Genomic DNA, 12,365 nt, shown 5'->3' with positions numbered 1-12,365 from the left:
CAATCCATATTCCATGATGCCTTAGAAGTCTACATTTTGAGTCGGTATCAATTGTACTATCTCCTACTGGCGCCATGGGGGACACTGGCTTGGGATTTCAAAGAGCTTACCCAATTAGGGCAGGTCCAACTGCAACTTGAGCTAACATTAGAGGCCCTGCTGTAAGAGCTTGTGACCAAAGGAAGCCTCGGCCAAGGAATCAATCTTATAGTGCCTTGTGCTGGGGGATGCCCAGGTGGCTGCCCTGCCTATCTCCCCAAGAGGGGCATTAGTGGAGAAGGCTGCAGATGCAGCTGTGGCCTGAGTTGAGTGGACTGTAAGCCTGTGAGGTTGGGTTAGGCACTCATGGGCTATCAAGATGCAAATGCATATCCACCAAGATAGCATAGAGCAATAATCATTCTAGCTGGCAGCAGTAGGGAGAAAGGAGACAAATGGTGTGTGTACATTTAAACTCCTTTGTCCAGATGATGTATACCTTAAGGGCGCGCTGCACATCGACTGAGTGTAAGGCTTTCTCTAATGGATGGGAGGGATTGGGGCAGAAGGTAGGGAGCACCAATGGGAGGCTACCCAGGCCAGAATATCCAAGTCCAGCAGATCACAGAAGTAAACTTCCATATCATTATAAAGCGGCTTCAAATGATTCACATACACCATTATTTCATTTTTCAATTCATCATTAACTGCTAAAGAGGAAAACTCTGAATTCTTGACATCCAATATTGGTGGCATACTGCTTGACTTTTCCAAGAAACCCTGTAATAATCTCCTTGCTTGGGAAGCATGGTCACTTCTCTGTTTTCTATTTTCCTCACTTCTCTGTTTTCTTTTTTCTTTCCTGTTTTCTTTCCTTGGTCACTTCTGTTTTCGCCACTTCTCATTTCCTTCTGTGGCCCCCTAGTCTTGTTCTGTGCCCCCCCCCATTTATGCAATTTTCATCTGTGCCCCCCTGGAATATCCTGGGGGCCATATGCCCCCCAGTTGAGAAACACTTTAGAGAACACAAGGGCTGAAAAAGAGAGTGCCTTCCAGAAGAGTCTTGTTCTCTATGCAGGAAAACATTAACGGTGTGTGTGTGTGTGTGTGTGTGAAGAAAGGAAGAAACGGGGGGGGGGGGAGATTTGAAGCCCCCTTTATCTGACCATGAAACTTTGAATTAAAAAACAACAACACTAGTGTAGTAAGTTTTCATAGGTGGTATTACTAGCTTGGTAAATTTGACTTGTTATATAACAACAATATAATAAACTAGCAAGTTAAGGAAAACAACATGCCATTTAAGTTGCTGAATTCTACTGGAGACAAATGACTTTTATTTTTAAAATATACTCCGAAGCTAATCTAATACATTCTAAAACAAGCTGAAGTCTCTCACGGTACCTTTGCTTCAATGCGCAACCTCCGTCCATCGACAATGAATGGCTCCTTGGTAAATTCATCATAGGTGTACTGCCATTCACAGGTCAACTGTCCAAATGTACCTCTTGTCACAAATAATATGCCACTAAACAAGAATACAAAATAAACCATTAAAACAAAGCAAGCAGAAATACAACAATTACTTTTTAAATAAAAAATTAAAAGTTGACTTGTTATCACCCAGTTTGATGGTTTATTAATTCCACAATGAAATACACACATATGGATTTGCACAATGATGCCAGCGGAACCTAATCATATATGTGTGTATATTAATTCAGTCAAAGAAGACAACTACATTCTACTTTAAAGATGCAGAAATCAATATATAATAAGGAACAGCTGGCATATAGAATGATAACCAGGCAGCAGCAATAGTTGAACTGAACACATACTTTTGTTCAGTCATGTTCTAATAATTAAGGTCAAATACATTCTACAAAAAAAAAACCAAGTGTTCCTGCGTCTTCACTGAATTGAATTTGTTAGTTCCTTGAAAAAGCTTGTAGGGTTTCATGTTTCAATAATACTTCAGTTAGAAAATAAAGCAAGTTTTGTCAACCAAAACTCTGGTCAGGATCCAGAGAGGTGCTTTATGCATGGTTAATAACATTATCCGTCTAATGGTAGTGGGATAGTTATGCCATATTACGAAGTGCATCTGAAATTTCCTTCAGTTTCAGAAGCATGATGGGATGGGGATAATGTTTGAGAAACATTAAGGCATAAATTCCCTTGTAAATGTGGAATTACAGTGGTACTTCTGGAGGCGAACGGGATCCGTTCTGGAGGCCTGTTCGCAACATGAGCAGAACACAACCCACGTCTGCGCGGGTCGCGATTTGCCGCTTCTGCACATGCATGTGACATCATTTTGCATGTCTGCGCATGCGCGAGCGGCGAAACCAGGAAGTAACCATTTCCGGTACTTCCGGGTTGCTGCGGGACGCAACCTGAAAACGCTCAACCTGAAGCAAACACAACACGAGGTATGACTGTAGTTATGTGGAGTGGTATCCAATTGTGCCTATCCTTCCAAATTTGCTCTGGAAATCTGAGAAACCCTAGGGAATATTTGAAGTGGTGTGGGAAACTGCAGTGGCAGGAAAAGGAAATGAGCTTGCACAATATTGGATAGCAACTGTTGCTTGGGGGGGGGGGGAACTTAGCTGTATACCTTCAAAGTGACATACCATTTCTTATGCAGGGGTGCCAACTTGAATAAATTTGGGGGCGGGTGGGTAGGCCCCGCCCTGCATAATCGATCACACGATGTGGTGCACACACACTATTTGAGTGGCAGTGCCCATCAATGTGGGGGGTGGGGGCAGACCTCTCAAATATTTTAGGGGGGGGGAAGCTCCCACAGCCCCTAGGAATTGGTTCCTATGTAAGAATAAAACTAATGCACTACCGCTAAATATATATTCCGCTGATTTCAAGGTGCCTGTTCTAATAATCAAACAGAGTTCCTGTTGCTTTCCTATTCTGTTTCATAGGACCACTGAGATGTGAGTACAGGGAGTACTGATGTACTGAGCCCACATCATGAAGGGGGCCCAGACTCTGAGCTTCCATTCATTATTTTTTTAAGTCTCTAGCCCTCCTGGAAAGCAAGTTATGAAACAAAATGCACAGGTACCCTTCTAAGTGATTTCTCTGAGATGAGCCAACCTGACTGCTCCCACCTTTTAGTGTCGCCAATGAGTGAAGTCAGGGCTGAGATAGACGAGTGAGTTGTTTGGAAACCAGGTGATTGGAAACCCTGGAATCCAAAGGAGCTGCTGTTTCTCCCTCCCCTTCTGTCTCGTTTTCCAGCCCTTTGTATCTAAGTAGTTTGTTCTTTTATCATCTAAGATCATATACTTAAATGTTATTTTCTGCAAATACTACTACACAGTAGGTGTTAAAGAACCCACCTCCTCCCTGAAAATGGCAAATATAAAATGTGAAAACTTTGCAAAGAGGTTTAGGCATGTTTTCTGCCATGTCATTCTTGTGCCTTTGAGGCAGGCAGAAATTCAACATGTTAAGTATTTTCTAGTATGAAGATACAATTATATACATGTTTATCAAGCATACGTTATTCATGTTCTGGAGAGCTCTCAATGCTACTTGCAAAAAAGGACACAAATTTGCATATGACACAAAGCATAGCTAAATTTTATGCAAATTGGTTTCCTTTACAAGTAGCTCAGATATCCCACTTCCCATGCTGTGCACTGAGCACAAAAAATCCTGTTGGGGCCCTTGCTCTTCAGTCAAGAGAGGCAGAGACACTGCAAATTTCTTTATACTCATGGAACTGTCCCTTCTACTAAATTGAACAAGGAAGCTTTCGCTGATGTAGTTTCAATATATATGGACACCTGCACCCACAAGGAACTACTTAATTGAAGCACATCAGTTACAAAAGTACATGGTAGAATCATTCTTAAGAGAGAGAGAATAAATGAGGGCTTATCCCAGGAATATTGTTATTCCGACTACCGTTTATCAGTTCCAGATTTTCACATACACACTAACAATCTTAACACAATCTCCAGTCTTAACTACTGTGAAAATTCTAATCAAGTGCTTTGAGGTAACATAAAAACATTCTAAATCTTGGTCTTCTGTTGTAAAATATAGCCTTCAGTATCTATACCTTTAAGAACGATTGGAGTTTCTTTCATTTAAATGCTAAGGGAAAATCTAAACAGACTATTTATCGGAATATTATTACTGAGTGAGAAAAAAAAAAAAAACAAGTGTAACAATGCATGCAGTTTATAAAGTTAACTGGACAAATGGGGAACCTTACCTCTTTGTTACCATTAGTAAATCTGTACTATTAACCATTGCATGTGTAAAGTATCTCAGTTTGGCAAATCTTCCATTTTCAATATTCTAAAAGAGAAAGACAGTTGTATAGAATTTCCCTAGAGTATAGAAAGTTCTTTATGAGAAAAATATTAATGTCTAACATCATTGTTATTAATTTCAGCTTATTATAAAACATAAAACATCACATATATTGAGAACATTTAATATCTGCCATGATTAAGAAGAACTTTCACACCTAGTAGTTCTGTAATAGAGAGTTGACCTAACTGTAAACATCCTTCCACATGATGCTTCATCATCCTGGAATGTGAAAAACCTTTTATCTAAAATTATGAGTACATAATATTGGGCTATTCAGATGTTTGTAACCTTGAAAGTACTATGCATTTTCAGATTACAGAATGCTGTAATACTCAAAAGAGAAGACCATTCAAATTCAACCTGAATTGTTACAGAAACCATTTCTTATTGTATTTCTCAGTAAATGGAATATAACTATGTAAATAATCATGGTTTCAGACATAATCATCCAATCATATATGTTGGTTTTAAAGGAGTAAACTGTGTTTGAGGCATGCAATCTGGACTGGTGGATCTTCCTTAAGCCATAGCTGATTTTTTTTTTTAACATGAGGTGAATAAAAATAAGCTGCTGACCTCTGACTCATAATACCATCCCATGCTGAAATGTTCCTCAACTGTTTATACAGTATTTTCAAAAAGTCTCAAGCACAAATGTTACATCATGTTATCAGTCCCCCAACACCAATGAGAGAAAGAGAGAGAAGAAAAAGTCCCCAATTCATACACTCCTTAAAGTCAAACAGCAATACTTTATATTGCATAAAAATTCAATTATACATCTATACATAAAATGGGTGGTTTGATTTTACAGAACAGGCCTGATATATTTAAATATGTTTTCTTGAACTAAAACCAAAAGTTTAATTTAGATTTTAAATTAGAATGAAAAGGAAATAAGAAGGAACAACATTTTAAATCCTATAAATACAGCATAGAAACAATTTTGGTGGTGCATTTAAGAGAGAGAGTAGATTGTAAGATAATTATACTTTATAAAAATGCTAATTTTTCACAGTAAGTTCATTAGAAGAAATTCTACAAAACATACAAAAACACTGCAATCCATAATATATTCCAAACTAGCCACTGATATAGAACCATTTATTATATAGTAGACAAGGTGAATCTGAGGATTCCAATACACTAGCAGGTTTGCTTTGTAGAACTTATTTTTTAATCCAAGTGACCAAATTATTTCACAAATAAAATCTCAGCAATCCTCAGAAAACATTATCCGTACATTGCCTATGGAGGGGGGGAGGGGGAGACAGAGATGGCAGTGGTGAGATTTATACTTCCCACCTCCCAGCTCACATTCTTCACATGGCTCTAGCTCTCTTTAACTACAGCCACTAGAAATACTTCATTCAGGTTATATGTGAACAGACATTTCAGACTTACAAATTTATGTGCAGTGACAGAACAAAGGAAGCAAAATAGCAAATATTTCAGCTGCTTAGGGAAGTTCAGTGCATCCCTTTCCCAAGGAGAAAAAGCAGTTACCAGAGAGTAAGAAATCTTGGTACTGAATAGGACTGATGAGCACCCTAAAATACCTCATTTCAACTATGTGATTCCATTGTGGATTGAAGATTGGATGGGGGGGAAGAGTATCAGAAACCTGATGTTAACTGGGTTGAATTATAAAGAGTTCTGCCTCATCATTCAGCTTTTCTTTCGTATTTTTCCTTCCATGTTTTTTACCTGCTCTTTGCTGCTTGTTATTACCACTCTTTTCAAATGCCACCCTACTGTCGCTTTCATAATTCATTTTGAAACTGAAAGTTCAATACTTAGAAGAGCCCATTATTTGCATGAAGTGCTTAATTTTTGAATGCTTTCATGCATCTTGATTATATCGCTTAATTTACTCAGGCACCCCCACTAAGCATTCACCCTTCTTTATCCTCCTGTAGCCATTGACCAATATGCCTTGTGCTCTCTTCAAGCAAATAATAGTAATAATAATAATGATAATAATAATAAATTTTATTTATATCCTGCCCTCCCCAGCTGAAGCCGGGCTCAGAATGGCTTACTTGCTCATAGCTCGTAGTATTTTTTCCAAGGCAAAAGAGGAAGGACTCAATAACAGCATTATTCTGACTACTAGTGCCACTAAATCACATCCTGAAGCTACTCCTTACTCTATTAACCACACTTCTTCTGGATTGGGTTATTTGAACTGGAATCACAACAGTGCTTTTGGAAAGATGTGCAGAGCAAAGAAAAGTGAGAACAATAGAGAATGGCAGCCACATAGTAGTGTGACAATTGGTTACTGCTATATCAAAGCTTCAGACAAGTAATCTGTGTAGCGGTTCATTTTTTACACATAGATCTCCTTTGATGGATCCTTCTTACTGTCTCTTTAAGGCTTTGACGCTGAAGAAGTTATACACCAAACAATATACAATTTATATATATCCCAAATCACTTATTCTGGAAATTGGGGGTGGGGACCTAAATACATGTAAACCTTTCATATATTAAACTGTTTATTTATAAAGACTGTTGTGTTGGCAACATGTATCCCATAGGAAAAAGGCCAAATTTCACTGGAGGGGTGGAAATGGAAAAGAGCACTAGGTAAAATGTTCTTCAGTCTTCCAGTGGAGTTACAATCATCCGTCAGACAGCTGCAAAAGAAGGATTCTGCGAAGTCAGCTGCTGTGACCTGGAAGAAGGGCGCAGTTGAACCTTCATTCTCACTGCAATCAGTCTACTTCACCATCAGTAGTTTTTATCCCTCAACATTTCTCATAACTATTTCCAAGCCTGGATTGCACCATCACTAGGGAGAGACTAGCTTGTTTCTGTTCTGTACAAAGATGCTTACACATTTGCCAATTTCCAAACTAGGTGTCAAGATTCTCTTTCCTGAAAATCTGTTCCGTACTATATCCAGGTTTTGCATGGCCTTTAGGCAAGTTGTCCCCAGTGGGCTACCCTGGCTAGCACTGTCAACACTGCTCATTTGCTGGCCCTCTGCCTTCAGGGCCAATCTACATTACTGCCTCCAAGAAGACATGGCAAGCAGATGTTACTTCCCCTGCTGCTCCTTTTGCTTCCTGCACTCTTAAGAGGACAGGGAAACAGGCAACAACAGCATAAAGGAGCAGGGCAATGGGCTTCAGGGGCCAGTAAGGGGGGGGGGGGGTCCTTGCAGGAATGCTGCCCTGATTCTAGCACTGAATCTGCGAATCTAATAGAAATCTTATAATTAAAATATTCTGATATAAATTGGTGTTGGAATTGTAATTCCCATTGTAGGCTCCTACCTCCACAACTCACTGAGGGTGGACCTACACCCATGGTTTTGAATGCTAAAAAGGAGTTAAAGAATGGTTGAGATAACCATATAGCCATATGAAGTTGTTTTCTAATGTTAATAATGCATTATTAAAATGTGACACCAGATGGCACTGCAGAGCTAGCCCTTCCAGAAACTGGGTAGACCTTGTAGAAAAGGAAGCAAAAAGAGAAACCAGATGTATTGATGTTTTAGAATAATTTAAATATTGTTTTAATAACATTTAAAAGGTGAGTGTAGTTACATACCCCCCATGTCCATTTATTTCCTAGGATCTACTCTGGGTAGAATTAATTTTGGCCATCGCCCTCAATTTTTCGAGAACGAGAAAACTGGCTATTTATATTTCCCTCACTGTTTCTAGCCTAGAATAGTGCATACTATTTTGTTTTACAACTCCATAGCTGATCTTTATTTTTAAAATACCCAACTTATTCCCCCTTTCAAAATATTATTGTCGATTTATACATGGAATTTAGTGGTTCTGACCCAACTGGACTTTGCTTACACTGGATAACCTCTTATATTGAACACACACTTACAGCCAAGCAGCTCATGCTTGGGTTTGCTTAAAGAGGAAAGCCTCATGCTGTATGATATTTCTGTAGCGTAATTTTATATCAATACATACCTTTTAAAATAGTCATATGCCTTTTTGTATTAATCTTTTTATGTGCTTGGTCGTTTAGGAAACCTGGAGTGTACATGTGTATAACATTCATACAAGTCTAATAATAAATATATAAATGCATATAATATGCACAAATTGATCATTTTTTGTGTGGATCAATACATAAACCCCTTGCTTCTTATTATGATTAAGGAGTGAGATGGTTGTCAGAAAAAATATATGTGCAGGTAATCCTGACATTCAGATTTCTGAAAACTCCCATCCCTACTCATTGGTCCATAAATCTAAGGAAATAAGCTTTCACCGATGCCCAGTTTCTGACTCTGGCTTATCAGCAGCTGCACTGCTACAGAGATGACAGTCCATTCCCTAGGGATTACTGAAAAGTAAAAGCATTAATATCTAAGTCAAAAATTTCTTTTCTCTCAGATTCACAAGATAGATAAACCTTGCAATGTTTCAATGATATGCTTACAGAAGGCATATTCTTATACTATCATAATCACATGGTGTAACTGAATGGAAAGAAAACATTATGAAGCACCTATAAATAAAACATTTAAGTAGAGTAGCAGCTCCTGTAATAGTGACAGCCAACCACAGACTCTGCCATGCACAGTCCCCCACCCAGGCTTCTCCTCCTCACCTACTAGCACAGTGGCAATAAACTCATTTAGGTCTTTTATATGTCTTCAGTTGTCTTGGTCAGGATGACACTGGTTCCCTACTTTACCATTTCTGTGTATTTTCCTGTTGTACACTGATCAGAAGAAATGAAGGGCATCTACTCTCTCTATGCAGTCAAAAGCCTTTACATATTCTTGAAATTCAGTCAAAAGCCTTTACATATTCCTATTTTCCTCTGGCAAATTGGCTGATTAGTGGCTGGACTAGTGACTGATCATCAAAATATTTCCAAGTGAGTTTCTCTTCCACTGGCTCTTTTCCACCTTGCAGCACCTTGTGATTGTAGCCGCTTCATTTAAAAGTCAAATCATCAATAGTTTCAATTTGAACCACAGGGTTAGAATTAAAAGCCTCATATTTCATACTATATTTCACAAGATGTTTGAACTAAATGAAAGTTTAAGGCAAAAATGTTAAACCAAGTTTCTGAAAATGAAAGGATGTAAACTATAAATGTGTTTTTAAAAATAAAAGTTGATAAAGCAAGTGACAAATAGGTAATATAATAAATAATGGTAGGGATGTTTGAACAGATCAGATCAATCTTTTTTTATATAGACTCATTTATTGTTATTACAGAATATTCATACACAATTTTCAATACCTAAAACTAAAATTTAACAACAACAATAAACACAGTTATAGGGCAACACTGAGTACTTATAACTAAATGGCATTTTGCGTAAAAATGCACAAATGATTTTAAATTTAATGCATAAAATTAAAATAATGATGTAAATGGAAAATATACTATTTAAAAACAGTATATATTTTGACTGGGGAAAAATCATAGTTACAAGATTATTGTCAAAGTACTGTCAAAGCAACAGCATTCAAATAAAGACAATTAAAACAACAATTTTCTTTGTGTTTGTGCTTAGACTTCATTAGTGTATATTTTTAAACTTACATTTAAGACACAATTGTAAAACAGCTACTATAATTTTTGCTTTTCTGTGGCAGTTAAACTTAAAGTGGCAGCATTTAACTTGATAATTCAGCAGAGAAAGTACATATTACTCTAACTGTCATCATCATCACTATCACTAATATGACACATAGTCCATTTTCTGCAGGCCTGTCTTTTCTGCAAGCATGGTAAGAGAAGAAAGAAGCAGAAGTGTTAGTTGAAGCTGGAAAGTTTAATTATTTGTTATTTTTAAAAATGCAAAAAAAGAAAGATGAGATGCAACTTTTGAATTTTTAGTATGCAGAAGAAGAATTTCAGTTAGTACAAATGTAATCCTATATTTCACCACTCACTAAAATAAGTCCAAGTTTATTTTTTCTATAAATATATGCAAATCTCAAAATCTATTGCTCAAAAGACTTTGGAACTTACAAAGCACAGTCACAGCTGAACCATAGCTTTCTGTACTATATAAAACCTACTCTATTTGTGTTTTCTATTTTTAGACCACATAGATTTTATAAATCAAAGTATAAAACAGGAAACCTGTGAGTAAGAGAGTTTTCTTTGCACTGATCTGCACACAGATTTGCTTAATACCTTGGAATGCATAGATAAGTCTCCACAGGCAGAGGAACTCTGCATATGAAAGTTTCTGTACTCATAAATTGTTGGTTCTGCACCATAAATTGCTGGCATCAGTCAGACATTATTCAGTTCCAGAACTGCAATTTGTAAATCTGGTTTACAATAACTGCTTTGGTTTACCATAGCTGCTTCAACTTATGGTGGAGCACATGGAAGCACTCCATACATAAGCTGATCAAGCCACCTTGTGAGCCAATTTTACAACACTACTTAAATTAATTAAGTACTGTGGGATAGGAGAAGATGGTGAAGTCCACCTCATCACTGGCCAGAATCCCCAATGTTTCCCAGACTAAATTGAACAGTCAATTGTAATGATCCTAAATTGCCTCTCCCAGTAAATTGACAGCAGGAAAGGGGTATCAGGACTCAGCCCGTGTCCATTTATCCAGTTCTAATATGTGACCACAACAGACTAAATCTAAGCGTATATGTACTACTAAGGATAGTGGTGCCAATACCAGAGTTCCCTTCCTGCCAAAATCACAGGAGAGTTATAGAATGTATTTCTATGTCTGTCTCACTGTACCCTCAAGTACAGTAAATCTACTTACGGAAACCTTTATCTGAATATGGAGTGTCTAAACTATTATAAAATGTATTAATTAATCAAAAACAAATCATTGTGACCAATGCTTGCACAACCACTTTCAGATAGTAGGATGTGAACTGAGTGACCTTTGCACACGTGGAAGCAGCTGCTCAATTGTTGGGAATATACTCAAATTCCCATTTTTTACTATGAGGCCACAGATTTAACAATTTTGAACTTTCCAAAACTTAACAAAAAGGATCTGGGAATTGTTCTCAATTCAACTGTTCCAATTGATCAAACACAGGAAAACAGTAACTACACAGTGGCTTGGTTCACACATTATGCTAAAAGAGACTCTGTCTTAGCAGGTAGGCATGAGTGTGTGAGCTCCCAGAGAGAATCTTGCAGCTACTTTGCTCCTTCCATCAGTAGTCTTTGTTTCTCAACATTTCGATACACTTATTTCTCACAACTAATTCCACTACCCACTATCATGTTTCAATTTCATAGTAAAATAAACCCCTTTATTTATTTTTCTTTTAAAAATTGTTCTAGATCAAAACTAGTCAACAATGGCCAATATTCAAAATACTATGAGTTTTATAGACTATAAAAAATAATTTTTAAATAAGATAAAAACCTGTATTGAAGTACTGTAGTAACATTTCAAATAAAGACTTCTATAAATATAAAAACATTTCAAAAAGATTAAGTGCATTTCTTTTCATCTCAATATTTATTCTTTGTTGTGTCCCTTCTCATTAAGGCATTTGTGTATGTTATATAGTTAAGGCTTTAGAAAAAAATTTAATATAAATCTTGTTGATTTCCCCCCACTACTTTGGATCTGTTATCCTACTTACATCCCCTCACACTGGCCATTTCGCAAATCTCTATTTTTATTAAACAACTAAAAAATAGCACTTAGGATACGTACTTAACTTCAAGTATGCTTATATGATATCCAAGATCTCTGCAGTAAAAATCCCACACGCTAGGGTTAAAACAAAGTGAAATCAGCTGCAGTAGCTGATTTTTTGTTTTGTTTTCACATTCCTTCAAACCAAAGACTGCTATTTCAGCTGCCTCTCTAAGCTACATTTCTAATGTATTTTAACTAAAAATTCTTATCTTGAAATCTAGCAGCTTTCTTATGTCTAATAAACACATCTGTCTTGTGGACCGTGCTATCACAGAGAAAATGAGAGGGACAATACAGGCCATCTGGAGCATACAGTAATGTGCATCCATAGTTCTGCACACAGACACACATGCAACAGATGGAGAGAGAAGGATGCGCCGATAGACT

General features: G+C 37.2%; 1 protein-coding gene across 3 annotated transcripts in view; it reads right to left on the bottom strand.

Annotated features, from left to right (window-relative positions):
- VPS13A (vacuolar protein sorting 13 homolog A) overlaps positions 1-12,365 on the bottom strand; it is a 146,903-nt gene that overhangs the window by 2,504 nt on the left and 132,034 nt on the right. For 2 of the 3 annotated variants that reach the window (XM_083403280.1, XM_083403281.1), the window contains exons 69-70: positions 4,226-4,311; positions 1,384-1,507 (exon numbers count right to left, since the gene is read on the bottom strand). In XM_083403280.1, the coding sequence (XP_083259406.1) occupies positions 1,384-1,507; positions 4,226-4,311 (210 nt within the window). Of the gene's footprint in view, positions 1-1,383; positions 1,508-4,225; positions 4,312-9,508; positions 10,051-12,365 lie in introns of those variants that run through there. The other variant, XM_083403282.1, reaches the window with a different exon arrangement.

The sequence above is a fragment of the Podarcis tiliguerta genome (genome assembly GCF_965153285.1).
Source record: "Podarcis tiliguerta genome assembly, chromosome: 11".
Classification (NCBI taxonomy): Eukaryota; Metazoa; Chordata; class Lepidosauria; order Squamata; family Lacertidae; genus Podarcis; species Podarcis tiliguerta.
Note: the sequence above shows the minus strand (reverse complement) of the source record. Positions and strands in the feature narration are given on the sequence as shown.